Source organism: Salmo salar, chromosome ssa03 (assembly GCF_905237065.1).
Source record: "Salmo salar chromosome ssa03, Ssal_v3.1, whole genome shotgun sequence".
Classification (NCBI taxonomy): Eukaryota; Metazoa; Chordata; class Actinopteri; order Salmoniformes; family Salmonidae; genus Salmo; species Salmo salar.
This window is the reverse complement of record NC_059444.1, coordinates 32,224,677-32,246,132: the sequence shown is the minus strand read 5'-3', so window position 1 is coordinate 32,246,132 and position 21,456 is coordinate 32,224,677. Positions and strand designations below refer to the sequence as shown.

Sequence of the window (21,456 nt, the reverse complement as noted above, 5' to 3'; positions counted from 1 at the left end):
AATATACTTAAGTATCAAAAGTAAAAGTATAAATCATTACACATTCCTTATATTAAGAAAACCAGACAGCACAACTTTCTTGTTATTTTTATTTACGGCTAGCCAGGGGCACACTCCAACAACATAATTTACAAATGAGGCATTTGTGTTTAGTGAGTACACCAGATCAAAGGCAGTAGGATGACCAGAGATGTTCTCTTGATAAGTGCGTGAATTGGACTATTTTCCTGTCCTGCTCAGCATTTAAAATGTAACAAGTACTTTTGGGTCTCAGGGAACATTTATGGAGTAAGTATGTGTGAGTGTGTGGGTAAAGTCCAGTGAGTGTGCATAGAGTCAGTGTAAGAGAGTCACTGCATTTTTTGGTTGATCGAAGAATTCAACACATTACAAGTATTCCTTTTATAAAGGAAAAACTTGATCTGCATGAAGTGTAATGGCGACTCTTACCGAAACCCCTCAAACTTTGTCTTGTGTGTTGGTATTGTGATTGTGTGCTTGTATCTTGAGCCTGTGATATATTTATGTTGTGTGTGTTCGTGTTGTGTCTGTGTATGCTGTGCTCTTTTTGTGGGATTGTGCTACCTATGCACCTGTATGTACAGTACCAATGCCTCTGTGCTGGTCAGTGGTGACCTTGCCTGAGTTGCTGGACATCGATGCATGTCCATGATGTACAGAGGACAGTCTGTGCTATGAAAGGGCACTGTATGTACTGTACTGTATATTTACGGTCAGGCTGTATTCATATTGTTCCTGCCATCCACCAGAGCTACAGCGTTATCAATGTAATGGTGTGAGTAATAACCTGGTAATAACCTGGTGATATTAATAAGGTCTTGTGATGGGACCTATATCCATTCTAAGGTCGGAAACCAGACTGAGCACGTCTGTCCGTCCATGCTGTGGACTGTGGTGACTACATCATCAGCTACAATGACCCCACGGAGTGTGTGGTGACTACATCATCAGCTACGATGACCTCACGGACTGTGTGGTGACTACATCATTAGCTATAACCTCTCATTTAGCAGGAAGTAGTATTTTCCTCTCTATCAAGAGCTCTTCTAAATGGGAGAGCTTATGTTTAGTTTATGTCCCCGGGGTTGGTCATAGCAGCTTGCCATTGTATTAATCATTGTTGGGGAATCCAAGGGGTGTAGATAATACAGAATGCACTGGTTGGTCCCCATTTGTTTCACTTGTCAGTGGAGTGAATAATTGGGAGTGCTGACAATATGAGCCACAAAGAATATTCTAAAAGATACAACTGTGGGAGTAAAAAAATGAAATGGCATAATGTTAGAGAATTTTTCAAATCAATATGACATCATGTGTAGGGTCCTCGGTGCCAAGATCATTTACTATGTCTGTTATATATTATGTATCAGTTCTGTCCTGCATCACAGCCAAACTCTGCTTTATGATAGCAAATGATGCTATACATCGCCTTTCATACTACTATGGTTTTAATCAGTGTCGTAAAGTACTTAAGTAAAAATACTTTAAAGTGCTACTTAAGTCTTTTTTTGGGTATCTGTACGTTACTTTACTATTTCTTTTTTCCAACTTTTACTTTTACTTCACTATACATTCCTAAAGAAAAGAATGTACTTTTTACTCCTTACATTTTCCCTGACACCCAAAAGTGCTCGTTACATTTTGACAGGAAAATGGTCAAACTCACACACTTATCAAGAGAACATCCCTAGTCATCCCTACTGCCTCTGATCTGGTTGACTCACTAAACACAAATGCTGTGATTGTAAATAATGTCTGAGTGTGCCCCTGGCTATCCGTCAATAAAAATGTAAAAATAAAATTGTGATGTCTGGTTTGCTTAATATAAGGAATTTGAAATGGTTTATACTTTTATTTTTGATACTTAAGTACATTTTAGCAATTCCATTTACTTTTGATCCTTAAGTATATTTAAAACCAAATACCAGTATTTTACTGGGTGACTTTCACTTTTACTTGAGTCATTTTCTATTAAGGTATCTTTACTTTTACTCAAGTATGACAATTGAGTACTTTTCCATCACTGGTTTTAATTTACATGAATACTATAGGGACTGGACTGAACGTTCCATTTAAATGATTGATTCTATAATTTGGTTAAAAAAAACATACCAAAACTGGAAATACAGCATTTGTTTTGCAAATACCACATTTTCTTTGCATCACTTAAAAAAAAGACTTTCATGGCTCAACAGCATTGATACAATTTGGGGTGGAGTAGTGAGGGGTTTGCTAATACAATGGGGCTCATCTTACAATTCTCCCAAGGAATAACTATCAGTCGTGCAACAGCAGCTCCAGCGTCCCTAGGTGACCGCGCCACCGAGCCCGTGCTCGCTCCACCGCACCCCACTCCACGTCTGCTGCCACCCTGAAGGTAGATGCATCACGCGGGGGAGACTGCACATTGGCACCCCCTTACTCCCCCAAGCCTCCAGCCCTCACACACCACTCTAGTCTACACCACCGTGGCTTTGGTTGGCCCCTTTTGTCCTCCACACCTTGGTGTCCTCTCCAGTCTCCACCACACCTCTTCCTGTCCCAGTAGCCTCTCCCTAGTTGAGTCTTTCCTCCCTCCGTGTCACTTCCCGGTCCCCTCCGTCTTTCCCTCCTCTATCGCTCATCCACTTTCCTTTTGTCATTTGAGAATGCCTCGCTCTCTCTCTCTCTCTCACACACACACACACACACGTACGCTCCTGTGCTCACTCTGGAGGGGACACCGCCTGTTCTTCTCTCTGCTCACCTCCCGGCTGCTGGCTGACTCTGTGAGCCGTGTCTGTGGTGCCTACACTCCGCCATGTGTGAGGATCTGGGGGTTTCAAAAAGCAGCAGCAGGCCCTCTCCATGGTCCCAGAGTTACCAACGACAGCAGTAGAATTAATACACGGTAGACTTTAGATGAGTACTAACACTAACTTTGCGCTGACATGAAACCTGTACTGTAGTTGTCCACATATTAGAGGAGTTGATCATTTTATACACATCACAGCTTTACTACTCCTTACCGTGACGTATTAGCAGCTGGTGCTGTACAGACAACAGCACCTTTCACTGTGTAAATGATGGACCTCCTTCCCATGGTTATGGATCATTTTCAATAACGGAGCAGGCCAGTAACTGACTTTTTTATAACTGGAATAGTTTGTCTCCAGCAAATTCCAACTGCTCTTTTTGTGACTAGACTGTGCAGAGTGGAGATGATTAAACTGGTAAAACTGGCGTCGGAGACAGTTAACAATGCATAAGGTTCTGGAGCAGTGAATCAAATCAAATCAAATTGTATTTGTCACATGCGCCGAATACAACAGGTGTACACCTTACTGTGAAATGCTTACTTACAAGCCCTTAACCAACAATGCAGTTTAAGAAATAGAGTTAAGAACATATTTACTAAATAAACTAAAGTAAAAAAATGTATAAATATTAACACAATAAAATAACAATAATGATGCTATATACAGGGGGTAACCGGTACCAAGTCAATGTGCGGGGGTACAGGTTAGTCGAGGTCATTTGTACATAGGGGTAAGGAGTAAAGTGACTATGCATAGATAATAAACAGTGAGTAGCAGCAGTGTAAAAACAAAGGGAGAGGGGGGTGGTCAATGTAAATAGTCCGGGTGGGCATTTTATTAATTGTTCAGCAGTCTTATGGCTTGGGGGTAGAAGCTGTTAAGGAGCCTTTTGGACCTAGACTTGGCGCTCTGGTACCGATTGCCGTGTGGTAACAGAGAGAACAGTCTATGACTTGGTTGACTAGAGTCTTTGACAATTTCTGGGGCCTTCTTCTGATACTGCCTAGTATATAAGTCCTGGACATCAGGAAGCTTGGCCCCAGTGATATACTGGGCTGTACGCAGTACCCTCTGTAGCGCCGGATGCCGAGCAGATGCCATACCAGGCGATGATGCAACCCGTCAGGATGCTCTCGGTGGTGCAGCTGTAGAACTTTTTGAGGATCTGGCGACCTATGCCAAATCTTTTCAGTCTCCTGTGGGGAAAAGGCGTTGTAGTGCCCTCTTCACAACTGTCTTGGTGTGTTTGGACGACGATAGTTTGTCGGTGATGTGGACACCAAGGAACTTGAAACTCTCGACACGCTCCACTACAGCCCCGTCGATGTGAATGGGGATGTGTTTGGCCCTCCTTACCATGAACTGTATTTGTCCCCCACTTTATCTTTAATGTCCTTTACGCACACTAATAATATCCCTCCAACTGTAGTGAAACTCGTTATCAAATACAATGAAAGCCTGCAGTGATTAAATAGAGGAAAGTGTTTGAGTTTACAGTAGACATCAGATGCAGAGGTAATTTGAGGTTACACTTGGGAAAGACTGCAGATACTATCGTATTGTCAATGAAAGCTGTTAAATCAATAGTAACTGATCATAAAACATTAATTGTACACATGTTATGTACAACAGACATTCTGTATGGAATTACTATTTGATGTGTATAATTTATGCACGTTAAAATGGATAGCGTTGGTGATCAAACACAAAAAAATTGGTATACATACATTTTGCCACATAATGAGATTTTAGAAATGTGCTTCGCATCGCAATATCTTCATATTTTATTCATTTTCCAAAGATTTTTGGAGAAAGGAATATTAAGTCTTTAACCTAGAACACTTACATCGAAAATCTCTAAATTACAACTTTCCCTCTGATCCAAGGTTGCCATACCATCACACTTAGTTAACAAAATATTTTTACAAACAAGATGATATCACCCTCTCCATGATATTAATATGATATGTTCTGTGATCTGTAAACAGCTGGTTATCTTGCTTTTCCATGATAAGAGAAAGTGCTGAGGATTTCCGGTTTGTGAGCACATTTGGGCTGAATCTTTCACACGTCACAAATTGCAGATGGGAAGCAGTGATCTTGAACAGCCGATCACATTTCCGTGACCATCTGACACCTTCCATTTAGGAAAATAATACTTTCTATCTTAGCATACCCTCTGCTGCTGCTGCTGTTGCAGCAGCCAGCAAAATGAATTATGCCTGGTAGACTTTGTTATGCTATAACTTCCAGATAGATTCTCCATGTTTTGTTTCATTGGATTGATTAGATTAGAGCATTTAATATTTTATCTGTTCATTCTGGGCTGTAATCATCTTAGCAGTTTTGTATTATTTCAGTATTTCTCAGTATTGTTGTTGATATGCCTATCACCACAATGTTATTTCAATTATTGACATTGTAAGAGCATCGATATATTTAGTGATATCTTTCATAAAAGTAAATAGCTTAGTTCACATTTTGTCAAAATGCATAAAGCGTATCGTATTCACATTTCTTAACTATTCCGACATATTTCACACTAAATATGTTTTCTTTCTCTGCATATCCTCCATGTAGAAGAGCAGTGGGCATCAACCCTAGTCTTTGACAGCTACAAGATGTCAGGTTTTATTTCAGCCTACCACAAACAGGATTGATTCTGCAAATCAAGGTCCTAATAATTAGTTGATTATTTCAATCAGGTGAGCTGAGCTGGAACAAAAGCCTGCATACCCTGTGGTTCTCAATTACCAGGACTGGAAACCACTACTAGGGTTAGCCCCAGCCTTAGACCTCACACTAAACTCAAAACACATTCCTATATTACATACATAAGCAGTACATCAACAAGTCAACTTCGGTCAACAGAAGTAAGTTGATATTTGAATTATGTCTTGAGGTGGTTGTAAAAGCATTTTACTTTTGTTTGATAACAGAGTAGATATAGTGTTCATTCTTGTTTTTCAATTACGTTCCATAAAATATATTGTAATTTCCTCTTCAAGGAATACATACGGTACAGTGTATGTAATGTGAATGTGACAGATAAATATGAGTTGGGTTAACTGGTATAGAGAGAGTTGTAAATCACTGTACTGTGATTCTCTGTCTCAACGGGTTTAATTAGTCCAGAAACTCTTCTCTTGTCTGATGACTGACCCCCCCCCCCTCACACACACACACTTCCTCCCTCCCCCTATCCTCACTGTAACAACCTACCACCATATAAATGCCCTGCAATTTGAAGACCAGTGGCCTCAGGAGACTGAGTTGCTACAAATAGCTGAAAGAGTTGGAAATTGTCATTTCATAGCACTAGAATGGCTCGCCTGAGACTTGTGTAATGCCGTCCTAATTGACTGTTGTATTTTCTTTGGCAAACATTACAGTCCCAGACATACCACAAAATGGGTTATAGAATGTGATTATACTGTATGTTGAGTCTTTTGGAAGGATGGAAGTATAACCAAAACCATTGTGTTTTAACATGATAAAACACAAATTCATTGAACAATAACTAGTGATGGACATTGCTTGAAACATGTATAGCCAAAGCACCAGATGAGTACGCAGGATGCTCAGATGGTCTGCTTCTATTTTACCAGATCAAATGGCTGTGTTAACAACATGATCTATACACCACACTGGGTTGAGAAGTGGTACTGTCCTGTTGTCAAACACTCGACCATCAAAAGGCATCAAGAAGGATTATATTGGAACAACGTTATAACCCACCGTTTGCGTGGCCTGCTATTATCTGATGGTTGCCTGTGGTGTTACTCTATTTCATAGTACGTGAACAAGCCCGTTTATCCCTATCTGTCATTTTCGAACTTGTGAGGAGGTATCTGTCAGTTCTCGTCCCAGGGGACAACTGGATGTGCAGGTTTTTGCTCCAATTGAGCTCTTCATTTAATTGACAGTTCAGTCCAACCTAATAAGTGCTTTAACAGATTTGAAATTGATTTGCTTGAATGCTTTGTTTTCACCGTTTACTTTGTGTGTGAAATACATGTTTGATGGACTTGCTTTATTACATATAGCCCCCTCAATATGACAATTGTGATGAGGCATCCATTTTAATGCAGCATATAGTCAATTAAGAATGACAATTGAATTGTAAGTGATAAGATACGGTACTACATAGTGGAAACACCAAAACGTTTAACCAGACAGTTCTGGACATAAGATGTTACCTCCCAAGATGCGTGTAGTGTTACAACAATACTTTCAAAACAGAATTATGTATGGTTTTTAACATATTTATATGTAACATGCTCATAACAGTGGATATGTTCAAGAGCTCCTTTATTGAGGCCTTGAAGACGGCTGACTCATTGACTCACCTGAATATGAGTTATAAAATACCAAATATCAGACAAATATGTGGTGTGTCTTTATTAAAGTTGACAGTGCATCTGTACACCAACTATAAGGTGAAATGACTTCCAAATGCTGTCAAAATAGGTTGAGGCCTATTTTGTATGGGCTCATTTGTAGTGATGTGTAGGCGGGATATATAGAAAGAGTATCTACCTACATCAAACCTATCCACACAGGATGGATCACGTGGGTCCGGCTCATAATACACACATTCCTTTCTATTGTGTAGGCCTACAGTAGGACTATATCCATGCAGGACTATATCCATGCCACAATAATTAGTCTATCAAGCTACAAGTATCTGATAGTTAACTTCTGCTTTTAGATAATGAAATAATAATATAATGGATATTTCTATGCATAGCAATTTAAGTTGATACAATGTAGCTGGTTATTGGAATGATGGCCTTTTATGATTTGTCAAACATAGAAAAATATGTTTCATAATTCAATTCTGACAACTATTATACATGTAATATGATACTCTACGTTCAAATGTGATGCATATAAAGCACTAAAGTTTGTATAGAGCATCTTTTGAAGGACTAGCAGGAGCAGAATGAGATGAGGGGTTATTTTGGTGATGGAGATTAAGGCAGCCTTTTTGTCATTTGTGCGAGACAAGCCATTCATCCATCCAGTTCACAGCCAAAAAAAGGCTGGTCCCAGAAATTAGCAGTTTCAGCTCAGCAGCAAAGTCGTCGGGCTGTGAAGGCAGAGAGAAATTGACTAATTAGCAATGCGCACTAAAACTTGACGGTTCTCTCTATAACAGCGAGGGAAAGACTCGGTTTTTCTCCCCCTTTCTCTTTTCTTTCTTCCATAGATGTTTGAAATCGCAGTCATTTACGCTCGACAGTTTTTACAATAGCCTTGAGCCATAATTTTGCGAGTCTCTTCAGCATCCATACCCCTGCATGGTCTCTCTCCACCGGCCATGCACGACCGTTTCTCTCCCCAACCGTGGATTTCCTATTACTCTCGTTACGACTCACTGAGCCCCAGGCCCAAGGATAATGATGTGTTGTTTCTTGGTAGCATAATTTGTCACACGTATATTTCTTCTTCTTCTTCTCTTGCAGAAAGCACAGCTCCCTCTCACACACTCACACACTTCTTGTTAATTCAGAAGAACAAATTATCAACGTCAACAAATAACCTGAAATAGTGACTTTATGAGTTTAAATCAATCATTATTTTGAGGCACCGACCATAGACTTTTAAAGGAAAGGAATACAGCTAAAGAAAAAGGAGAACAAAGGAAAGCCAAGTGAGAATATTGGGAACCTAAAGCTTTACTTTATTTTTTTGTCAAGATCGTAAGTCAGGTAAGTTTGGCTTGTTCTCAAGCAAGCTGCTCACATCATTTAGTTGTGACAGGCGCTTTAGAAAATGTGGCGACTATGAAACAAGGTAGTACAGGACGCTTATATCAAGTTTACAAACATATTTCATACAGTAAATGCATGTTTAGCGTTATAGAGCAACATACTCATGTGCGTGTTTCATTTATATTTGTTGGATAGCTGCATTGAATGAATAATTTCTGATACTCACGTCTGAATAGTCGTAACTCAGGTATAAGGGAAAACGCACACGCACAGTGATGATGTCGGCTGTGTGAGGGACAAACTAATTGCTTTTGTATCACTCCGTGCGTGCATTTGTGGATGTGTAAATTTCCTCATTGTGGGAGTGCAGCAAGATAAGAGGAGAACGATAAGTGTTAGCTGAATGCTGCATAGTATCCGTGCACGGCACCGTAGGGGTTGCCTTTTCCTCTTATCCAACAACTTAAATTGCGTTATCGAAGATAATAAGGCGATGCAGCATCTCCTATAATATTTTCTTTTGACAGTGCGCTTCAAACAGCAGCGTCCATTTAAAATGATATTGTCTTGAACGACTGACAATAGCAAGGGAATAGCACATTATTGGGACTATACGTTTTTGTTTTCTCATCCGACCTGAGCCAAAGTTCAAATGATACCGGACTGAACGATATTGTTCACTGTAGAATAATATCGGAGGGAGCAGCATGACGGTTTACAAGTTCAGTCGTGTGTATATCCACCATTTAACCATTATGCTCGGTATAACGTGAAGGTATTGAGACAATTCCATCCTGACTGTAATGATGATCTCATGTTATGTTATTCACAAATAAATGGGCTAGAGGTAGGCTAAACGGCTTGCGTGGTGTATTTGTTGCCTAGGTGGCGTTAACAGTCAGGAAGTCATGTCCAGATCCGGTGATAGAACCTCCACCTTTGACCCTACACACAGTGACACCCTGCTGCACGGGCTCAACCTGCTATGGAGGAAACAGCTTTTCTGTGATGTGACTCTCACTGCCCAGGGACAGCAGTTCCACTGCCACAAAGCCGTGCTGGCGTCCTGCTCACAGTATTTCAGGTCTCTCTTCTCCAGCAGTCATATGCTCAACAACGAGGGGACCAACAACAACAAAGACCAGGGGAGCAGTGGCACCCCGTCTTCCTCCCCCGATGACAAGCTGATGGCCAGCCCCCGGTCCATCAACAACTTGGTCCTTCAGGGCTGCTCCTCCATCGGACTACGGCTAGTGCTGGAGTACCTGTACACTGCCAATGTCACGCTCTCCCTGGACACTGTGGAAGAGGTGCTCTCGGTCAGCAAGATCCTCAACGTCCCTCAGATCACCAAGCTTAGCGTGCAGTTCCTCAACGACCAGATCTCTGTGCAGAACTACAAGCAGATCTGCAAGATCGCGGCGCTGCACGGCTTGGACGAGACCAAGAAGCTGGCCAACAAATACCTGGTGGAAGATGTGCTGCTGCTGAACTTTGAGGAGATGTGCGCCATGCTGGATGCTCTGCCGCCCCCGGTGGAGTCGGAGCTGGCCCTCTTCCAGATGTCGGTCCTCTGGCTGGAGCATGACCGGGAGACTCGCATGCACTACGCCCCGGACCTGATGAAGAGGCTGCGCTTCGCCCTGATCCCGGCCCCAGAGCTGGTGGAGAGGGTGCAGTCGGTTGACTTCATGAGGAGTGACCCGGTATGCCAGAAGCTGCTGATGGACGCCATGAACTACCACCTGATGCCCTTCAGACAGCACTGCAGGCAGACTACAGCCAGCAGGTGAGGACAGATGCACGCGCACGCGCACACACACACACATACACACACACACACACACACACACACACACACACACACACACACACACACACACACACACACACACACACACACACACACACACACACAAATAAGGGTTAGGAGTGGTGTATAAGAAGTCGTTAGCAAAGGTTAGTAAAGGTACTACATACTGCATACTTGCATAAGGTTAGGGTTAGTGAGGATGCTTTAGAATGGTCTACCTTATTTTGCATACCATCTCAATTCCAACGCTACACTATATGACTTAGTTAACTCTTGGTAAAATAGTTTTTTTCTCTGTGAAGGTTTTAAGTGCTGAAAATATGGAGGAACATACATTTAGTCAATAGTTGTACAGTACATTCAGGCATTTCGTCTGAAATAAGAAATTATTCTTATTTCCTATATATTCCAAAAATATATAGGTCACTCATAACTTAACGTAGGCACACATGTAAAAATATGACATAAGAGCCCATGAACATTTGTGTTGACATAACCTGGGTAGATATCACCTATAACTTATAACCTATTTATACACAACCAGTAGGTATATTTCTTTATTAGCAAGGACAGGAAAACAACTCATGGGTTATAGAGTTATAGGTCTGAGTGATCCATACTTAGGAAAGTTGCTTGGTCTGCCTCACCTACAGTACACAACCATGGGACATACAGTACTGCATGGCCAGGTATGCTTGTCATGGTCTGTTTGTCATGATGAGCATTTTCAGAGATAATTAATGGACAGGATGTTGACAGGAAGATGATTGATTGGCAGTGCTTTATGATGCTGTTGTTTATAGAACACAATTTAGTTATTATAAGTCTCAAGTATTATGGAGCAATTTTGACTTTTATATTTGTCTAACGTTATCTGCTTCATTCAGAAACAGTAAACTATATGATTGGAAAAATATTCTCACAGTATTGTAGAAAATAGAAATCAACAATTATCTTGCAGTTGGGGGTACTATTTATTTACCAGGGTAATTTATGGCATGGGTAATTTCACTATTTCTTTCTCACAATATCTTTATAGAGCACATAAGTGGAAAACCAATAAACAGTTTTATCATAAATTCAGAGAAGAAACAGCTGTGATATTACAAAGGCGATTTTCTGTATTTAGAGGTAACAATATTAATAGGAAGTGTTATCATGTACATTCACATGATTGTTAAGATGTTACAGCTATGATCTACTGTATATAGCTCATTTAGCGTTGGCCAATATGGACTTTTCTCCATGATAGGGAACATTATTTTGTTATCTAAATCTTCCATATAGAAAACAGTTACAGTGCGTTCAGAAAGCATTCCAATAAATAAATCCAGTAAAAAGTTATGTGGAATGAAGAGGGCCAGGAAGGGTACCACATAGTCTCAGTGAGATACCCATAGATGGGTCCAGATACAGCACAGATCTAGGGTCTAGACTGCTCATATTGATATCACAATCCACTGTTTCTCTCCCCTCAATTAATTAGCCTTATCTATGTTTAGTGGCCATTTTCAGATGAGAATAAGCCCCAAAACACGAGTCGGCCAGTATCCAAGTGGGTGCATGAGAGGACAGTCATTTAGTCAATCGTAAAACGAGAACGATGCAAATGCCTGGAATTAATGGTCAATGTTGTTTAAACGACTGTTACTTTGTGGTTAGTTGTTTAATTGCATTGCACATAATTAGATGACTGGACTCAATGTACAGTAAAGTATGTGGCCCTGAAATTGTGTTTCACAAACCAACCCCACAGCTCAAGAATATGCTGCACAATTGGCTCAGAACTATCACATGGAGAGTCTTTGCCAATGGAATAGCAACATTTTATGTAGTAGTTGATCTACTGTGTATCGTCCAGTCATAATATTATTTGCCTCACTGTATGGCACCCTGGCACCCTGTAGAAAAGTTCTGATGAGTTCACACCTAATTGAACAGATATCTTTAGGCTGTAAACCCTCTTTAGACCGAAACCGAATGAAAAACAAGCCATTGAAAGCTTTATCATAAATTCAGAGAAAAAACAGCTGTGAAAAACAGCTGTGATATTACAAGGCTGATTTTCTGTATTTACAGGTTACAATATTATTAACATGTTGTTACCAAATACATAGGAAGTATTATCATGTACATTCACATGATTGTTAAGATGTTACAGCTGTGATCTACTGTATATAGCTCATTTAGCGTTGGCCAATATGGATTTTCCACCATGATGGGAAACATTATTTTGTTATCTAAATCTTCCATATAGAATACAGTAACAGTGCATTCGGAAAGTATTCAGATCCCTTGACTTTTCCAGATTTTGTTACTTTACAGTTTTATTCAAACATTTTATTAAATAATTTTCTCTCCTTGTCAATCTACACACAATACCCCATAATGACAAAGCAAAAACTGAATTTTTGCAAATGTATTAAAAATAAAAAACATTTACATAAGTATTCAGACCCTTTACTCAGCACTTTGTTGAAGCAGCTTTGGCAGCGATTACAGCCTTGAGTCTTCTTGGGTATGACGCTACAAGCTTGGCACACCTGTATTTAGGGAGTTTCTCCCATTCTTCTCTGCAGATCCTCTCAAGATTTTCAGGTTGGATGGGAAGCTTTGCTGCACAGCTGTTTTCAGGTCTCTCCAGAGATGTTCGATCGGTTTGAAGTTTGGGCTCTGGTTGGGCCACTCAAGGACATTCAGAGACTTGTCCCGAAGCCGCTCCTGTGATTTCTTGGCTGTGTGCTTAGGGTCGTTGTCCTGTTGGAAGTTGAACAGGTTTTCTTGAAGGATCTCTCTGTATTTTGATCCGTTCATCTTTCCCTCGATCCTGACTAGTCCCCTAGTCCTTGTCGCTGAAGAACATCCCCACAGCATGATGCTGCCACCACCATGCTTCATCGTAGGGATGGTGCCAGGTTTCCTCCAGACGTGACACTTGGCATTCAGACCAAAGAGTTCAATTCTCCCATCTCCACTGAGGAACTCTGGAGCTCTATCAAAGTGACCATTGGGTTCATGGTCACCTCCCTGACCAAGGCCCTTCTCCCCCGATTGCTCAGTTTGGCCAGGCGGCCAGCTCTAAGAAGAGTCTTGGTGGTACCAAACGTATTCCATTTAAGAATGATGAAGGCCACTGTGTTCTTGGGGACCTTCAATCCTGCAGAAATGTTTTTGGTTCTCTTCCCCAGATCTGTGCCTCGACACAATCCTGTCTCGGCTTGGTTTTTGCTCTGACATGCACTGTCAACTGTGAGACCTTATATAGACAGGTGTGTGCCTATCCAAATCATGTCCAATCAATTGAATTTACCACAGGTGGACTCCAAGAAAGTTGTTGAAACATCTCAAGGATGATCAATGGAAACAGGATGCACCTGAGCTCAATTTCGAGTCTCATAGCAAAGGGTCTGAATACTTATGTAAATAAGGTATTTCTGTTTTTTATTTGAATACATTTGCTAAAATGTCTAAAAACCTGTTTTCGCTTTGTAATTACGGGGTATTGTGTGTAGATTAGTGAGGAAAACATTTAATTTCATACTTTTTAGAACAAGGCTGTAACGTAACAAAATGTGGAAAAAGGAAAGGGGTCTGACTACTTTCCACATGCGCTGTACATGGTGTCATGACTGTCCAGAGAATCCAAATAGATCAGGTTTGCAATGAATAACTTCAATCAGACCCCCTCTCACCCACAGAGGGGGGAGAAAATAACTAGTGGGGTTTGACACTCACGTCCTGTTATAAATGAAGGGAGAAGATCCAGGCCTGTGCTCTCAAGATTCACCAAAGGAATGTGCTTTGTCTCAACAGACCCTTTTTCCTGCTGAAACTCTAACACATTCAAAAGTGAATAGTGGAACAATATTTCTCACGTAGAACGTGGGGAATGGTCAGAGGCGAACTATAGAACACTAATGTAATTTTGTTTGTTATTTTGTGATGTCATTAAAAATGTTATGAAGGAAATACTGTAACTTGGAAAGTATACACCCTACATATATGAAGGTTCCACACTACTTTGCACAGTGAGTAATCACCGCCCCGGAGTGAGGTCAGGGAGCGTGCCAGCCTGCTGGAACCGCCCCTTTCGAGCAAAAGGTATAAAGGATGGGTTAAGAAGTTAACACGGGACGAGAAAAGCGTGAAGCTTCAGCTACATGTTTAAAATGGTTTGAACTTTGAATCTCAACACGAGGTGGAGACGATAAACTCACCTCCCGGACAATCACTGGTATGATTAGCTGTCCTAAGTAAAGCATCTTCGAAAGTGAATTTAAGCTCAAAACATCGTATTACGCTACTCTCATCCCCACACTGGGGAACGATCGATACGGCTGGCTAGCCTTTCTTCAAAGAAGCATCTTCAAGAGAAAATGGAAGAACATCAACTCTGTAGTTCTGTTCAGGACTAAACGACAAGTCACCGGATACTGGATAATTACGAAGAAGGACAACAGTAATAGACTTGTTGGAACCCATTTCGGACTATCAGAGCCTTACAAGCGTGCCGAGAAAATGCCCTACCCCCTTTCCAAGGCTGCCCGGTTCACTGAGAGACCCCCGGCGAACCCAGGCATTTCACGTAAATACATTCATGATTTTTTTCTCAAAGCGGGCGGCGGTTCGTGTGCAAAGTATATGGTTACTTTAGGTGGTAGTAGTTTCTGAATGTTGTAATGTTAACCTGTTAGGGCTAGGGGGCAGTATTGACACGGCCGGATAAAAAACGTACCCGATTTAATCTGGTTACTACTCCTGCCCAGTAACTAGAATATGCATATAATTATTGGCTTTGGATAGAAAACACCCTAAAGTTTCTAAAACTGTTTGAATGGTGTCTGTGAGTATAACAGAACTCATATGGCAGGCAAAAACCTGAGAGGATTCTATATGGGAAGTGGCCTGTCTGACAAGTTGTTGTTCATCTGGGCTCTTTTTATTGAAGACTGAGGATCTTTGCTCTAACGTGACACTTCCTACGGCTCCCATAGGCTCTCAGAGCCCGGGAAAAAGCTGAACGATATCGAGGCAGCCTCTGGCTGAAACACATTATCGCTTTTGGCAAGTGGCCGATCAGAGTACTATGGGCTTAGGCGCGTGCACGAGTCGACCCCGTGCTTTATTTTCTTTCGTCTGTTTACCTAAATGCAGATTCCCGGTCGGAATATTATCGCTTTTTTACGAGAAAAATTGCATAAAAATGGATTTTAAACAGCGGTTGACATGCTTCGAAGTACGGTAATGGAATATTTAGAATTTTTTTGTCACGAAATGCGCCATGCTCGTAACCCTTATTTACCCTTAGTATAGTGTCTTGAACGCACAAACAAAACGGCGCTATTTGGATATAACTATGGATTATTTTGAACCAAACCAACATTTGTTATTGAAGTAGAAGTCCTGGGAGTGCATTCTGACGAAGAACACCAAAGGTAATAACATTTTTCTTATAGTAAATCTGACTTTGGTGAGTGCTAAACTTGCTGGGTGTCTAAATAGCTAGCCCTGTGATGCCGGGCTATCTACTGAGAATATTGCAAAATGTGCTTTCACCGAAAAGCTATTTTAAAATCGGACATATCGAGTGCATAGAAGAGTTCTGTATCTATAATTCTTAAAATAATTGTTTTGTGAACGTTTATCGTGAGTAATTTAGTAAATTCACCGGAAGTTTGCGGGGGGTATGCTAGTTCTGAACGTCACATGCTAATGTAAAAAGCTGGTTTTTGATATAAATATGAACTTGATTGAACAAAACATGCATGTATTGTATAACATAATGTCCTAGGTGTGTCATCTGATGAAGATCATCAAAGGTTAGTGCTGCATTTAGCTGTCTTCTGGGTTTTTGTGACATTATATGCTAGCTTGAAAAATGGGTGTCTGATTATTTCTGGCTGGGTACTCTGCTGACATAATCTAATGTTTTGCTTTCGTTGTAAAGCCTTTTTGAAATCGGACAGTGTGGTTAGATTAACGAGAGTCTTGTCTTTAAAATGGTGTAAAATAGTCATATGTTTGAGAAATTGAAGTAATAGCATTTCTAAGGTATTTGAATAACGCGCCACAGGATTCCACTGGCTGTTATGTAGGTGGGACGATTTCGTCCCGCCGACCCTAGAGAGGTTAAGTGTCTCTGTCTCTCTCTCTATCTCTTCTTTAACCTCTCTAGGGTATGTGGGACGAAATCGTCCCACCTACTCAACAGCCAGTGGAATCCCGTGGCGCGATATTCAAATACCTTAGAAATGCTATTACTTCAATTTCTCAAACATATGACTATTTTACACCATTTTAAAGACAAGACTCTCGTTAATCTAACCACACTGTCCGATTTCAAAAAGGCTTTACAACGAAAGCAAAACATTAGATTATGTCAGCAGAGTACCCAGCCAGAAATAATCAGACGCCCATTTTTCAAGCTAGCATATAATGTCACATAAACCCAAACCACAGCTAAATGCAGCACTAACCTTTGATGATCTTCATCAGATGACACTCCTAGGACATTATGTTATACAATACATGCATGTTTTGTTCAATCAAGTTCATATTTATATCAAAAACCAGCTTTTTACATTAGCATGTGATTTTCAGAACTAGCATACCCACCGCAAACTTCCGGTGAATTTAACTAATTACTCACGATAAACGTTCACAAAAAACATAACAATTATTTTAAGAATTATAGATACAGAACTCCTTTATGCAATCGCTATGTCCGATTTTAAAATAGCTTTTCGGCAAAAGCACATTTTGCAATATTCTGAGTAGATAGTTCGCCATCACGGGCTAGCTATTTTGACACCCCCCAAGTTTGGCCCTCACCAAACTCCGATTTACTATAAGAAAAATTGGATTACCTTTGCTGTTCTTTGTCAGAATGCACTCCCAGGACTTCTACTTCAATAACAAATGTTGGTTTGGTTCAAAATAATCCATAGTTATGTTCAAATATCCTCTGTTTTGTTCGTGCGTTCAAGACACTATCCGAAGGGTGACGAAGGGTTACGCGCCCGACGCGTTTCGTGACAAAAAAATTCTAAATATTCCATTACCGTACTTCGAAGCATGTCAATCGCTGTTTAAAATCAATTTTTATGCGATTTTTCTCGTAAAAAAGCGATAATATTCCGACCGGGAAACCCTGTTTTCGTTCAAAGACAAAAAAATAAAAACATGGTGTCGGCTTGTGCACGCGCCCCCAGTCTCATTGTTCTCTGATCGACCACTATCCAAATGCGCTACTGTTTTTCAGCCTGGGCCTGCAAAGGCATCATTCACCGTTCTGCCGCCTTCTGAGAGCCTATGGGAGCCGTAGGAAGTGTCACGTTACAGCAGAGATCCTCAGTTTTCAATAAAGAGAGTGTAGAAGGCCAAGAAATGGTCAGAGAGGGCACTTCCTGTAAGGAATCTTCTCAGGTTTTTGCCTGCCATATGAGTTCTGTTATACTCAAAGACACCATTCAAACAGTTTTAGAAACTTTAGGGTATTTTCTATCCAAATCAAACAATTATATGCATATTCTAGTTTCTGGGCAGTAGTAATAACCAGATTAAATCGGGTACGTTTTTTATCCGGCCGTGCAAATACTGCCCCCTACCCTAGAGAGGTTAACAAGCAGCCATGTTGTTGTCATTCCGCTAGGGACCTGTTTTCAGCAATAACCAGTGCAGAGTGTGTATGTTTATCTGTATTACCATTTAAGTAGCTAGTAAATAAATAATTCAACCAATTTGTGTAGTACTGAATCATAATTAAGGCTCAGGATTTTGCAGATGCAAGGAGGTTACGACTGTTCAGAATGGTGATATGATAAGAGGTTATGATTAATAAGTTGACTGTTTATAGATGTGATAGATAAAGACCTTTTAGAGTTTAATTCAGGAGATGCTAACTCTTTAAAGAACCACTCTCGTGGTGCCCCAGATCATAATGAGTTAGTTACATGATTAATTGAATTGGGTAACAATTAAACATAGTTAGTTAATTAGATAAATAACAGTCTTCAGATTAATGTTAAAGTCAAGTCACAACAATGGGCTACAATTCAGTTACTACCAACACAATGAAGTTGTTGGGATTAGTTACATTTGGCTTTCTACTCAACAAAAACGGTTCTCTCTATGGTTATGTGTGCAAGTGGTTGTTTTATTTCATCTATATCTGTTATGTAATTTATGTTTCCCGGCTTTTGTCCCCCGCCAACCCACTCCATACCCCAACGCCTCCACCCGAATCGCTCCAAATCCCAACCCCCTCCACACCCCGAAACCCTCAACACCTCCTCACCCACTTTACTCCAGGATTCGTTCCAATAAGAGGATGCTGTTGTTGGTGGGTGGCTTGCCCCCTGGACCCGATCGACTCCCTAGTAATCTGGTCCAGTACTATGATGACGAGAAGAAGACATGGAAGATCCTCACTAGTGAGTAGAAACCCTATCTTTTACCGATATGCTCTTTCTGTTATAAGCTTATTTAATAAAGAGGAATCAACGTACCAACGTGTCAACGTACATATCTTTCTACTTCATATTCATCATCTCCAGCAACACCCCAACATCAACATATGTGAAAATGGAGCGTTTCTATGTTTTGTAGTCAAAAAGATAGAGGAGGATAAGTGTTTACAAACATTTGCCTACTTATAGTTGGTTAGAATCACATAATGCACACCAGATGATGTCAAAAAAAATTCTAATGACATCGTTGATCATCTGGTGTGCATATTTTTGACTACAAAACATAAAAATACACCGTTTTCACATATGTTGTGGTGGGGCTAGAGATAATGAACCTTAAGTTGAACAATTGTGAAATATCCCTTCAATTGATTTTTGGGTTTAATTCACAAAAAGTAATCGACATAATAATTTAACCAGATTTCAACCACAAATCAATGACAGGATTTTAAGAAGTGGTTTATTTCAAGTTGAACATTCCTTATGTTTTGTCTTGAGCACAGGTTCATTTCCAGGTAAAATTAAGGGAAGAACAAAAGGAGTTCCTTAAATCCTAGAGGTAATGATGTATCACTATCACTTTTAATGTACGTTTTTTAAACTGAGCGTGGCTTTACAGTCACAGCCCTGTGGCGTGGAGCTTTCTGCCTGGTGTCCCTTGTTTTTTCTGAAATCTCTTGGCAAAGATGCATGGCCAGATTTATAATAATCTAATAATCTTGTGAGGTGTAGATGTAACATTATATAATTACATGTTACTGTCCAGCTGCTTTAAAATACAATAATATTAAGTTATAATATATTATTATAAAATATTGAATATGCCAGATAGATAGCAGAGCGAGGGAAGGAGAAAACATCCCTCCAAGGTGATAAAACCATTTGGTAATTGGACATGCATGGATGTCTTGAAAAACCTTGCAAAGCCAAAATATAATTGTGTGGGTATTTCTTTGCCCAATAATATGTTAAAATATAATTTTTCCCGCAAATGTTGACAATGAATTGAATAATTCTAAAATTCATAATTATATTGATTTTATGGTGCAGTTGAAGTCGGAAGTTTACATACACCTTAGCCAACTACATTTAAACTCAGTTTTCACAATTCCTGACATTTAATCCTCGTAAAAATTCCCTGTCTTTGGTCAGTTAGGATCACCACTTTATTTTAAGAATGTGAAATGTCAGAATAATTTTAGAGAGAATGATTTATCTCAGCTTTTATTTCTTTCATCACATTCCCAGTGGGTCAGAAGTTTACATATACTCAATTAGTGTTTGGTAGCATTGCCTTTAAATTGTTTAACTTGGGTCAAACATTTCGGGTAGCCTTCCACAAGCTTCCCAGAATAAGTTGGGTGAAGTTTGTCCCATTCCTCCTGACAGAGCTGGTGTAACTGAGTCAGGTTTGTAGGCCTCCTTGCTCGCACACGCTTTTTCAGTTCTGCCCACAAATTTTCTATAGGATTGATGTCAGGGCTTTGTGATGGCCACTCCAATACCTTGACTTTGTTGTCCTTAAGCCATTTTGCCACAACTTTGGAAGTATGCTTGGGGTCATTGTCCATTTGGAAGACCCATTTGCGACCAAGCTTCAACTTCCTGACTGATGTCTTGAGATGTTGCTTCAATATATCCACATAATTGTCCTTCCTCATGATGCTATCTATTTTGTGAAGTACACCAGTCCATCCTGCAGCAAAGCACCACCACAACATGATGCTACCACCCCCGTGCTTCACTGTTCGGAGGGTGTTCTTCGGCTTGCAACCCCCCCCCTTTTTCCTCCAAATATAACGATGGTCATTATGGCCAAACAGTTCTATTTTTGTTTCATCAGACCAGAGGACATTTCTCCAAAAAGTACGATCTTTGTCCCCATGTGCAGTTGCAAACTGTAGTCTGGCTTTTTTTATGGCAGTTTTGGAGCAGTGACTTCTTCCTTGCTGAGCGGCATTTCAGGTTATGTCGATATAGGACTCGTTTTACTGTGGATATAGATACCTTTGTACCTGTTTCCTCCAGCATCTTCACAAAGTCATTTGCTGTTGTTCTGGGATTGATTTGCGCTTTTCGCACCAAAGTATGTTCATCTCTAGGAGACAGAACGCATCTCCTTCCTGAGCGGTATGACGGCTGCATGGTCCCATGGTGTTTATACTTGTGTACTATTGTTTGTGCAGATGAACGTGGTACATTCAGGCATTTGGAAATTGCTCCCAAAGATGAACCAGACTTGTGGATGTCTACAATTTTTTTCTGAGGTCTTGGCTGATTTCTTTAGATTTTCCCATAATGTCAAGCAAAGAGGCACTGAGTGTGAAGGTAGGCCTTCAAATATATCCACAGGTACACCTCCAATTGACTCAAATGATGTCAATTAGCCTATCAGAAGCTACTAAAGCCATGACATCATTTTCTTGAATTGTCCAAGCTGTGTAAAGGCACAGTCAACTTAGTGTATGTAAACTTCTGACCCACTGGAATTGTGATACAGTGAAATAATCTGTCTGTAAACAATTGTTGGGAAAATGTCCTAACCGACTTGCCAAAACTATAGTTTGTAAACAAGACATTTGTGGAGTTTTTGAAAAACGAGTTTTAATGACTCCAACCTAAGTGTATGTAAACTTCCG

General features: G+C 40.4%; 1 protein-coding gene across 2 annotated transcripts in view; it reads left to right on the top strand.

Annotated features, from left to right (window-relative positions):
- The first annotated feature begins 7,680 nt into the window (after positions 1 to 7,680).
- Positions 7,681 to 21,456, top strand: part of klhl14 (kelch-like family member 14) — a 57,289-nt gene continuing 43,513 nt past the window's right edge. Inside the window, exons 1-3 of one of the 2 annotated variants that reach the window (XM_014191101.2) lie at positions 7,681 to 8,533; positions 9,422 to 10,325; positions 18,660 to 18,781. In XM_014191101.2, the coding sequence (XP_014046576.1) occupies positions 9,445 to 10,325; positions 18,660 to 18,781 (1,003 nt within the window). In that variant the 5' untranslated portion in view covers positions 7,681 to 8,533; positions 9,422 to 9,444. Of the gene's footprint in view, positions 8,534 to 8,609; positions 10,326 to 18,659; positions 18,782 to 21,456 lie in introns of those variants that run through there. The other variant, XM_045714729.1, reaches the window with a different exon arrangement.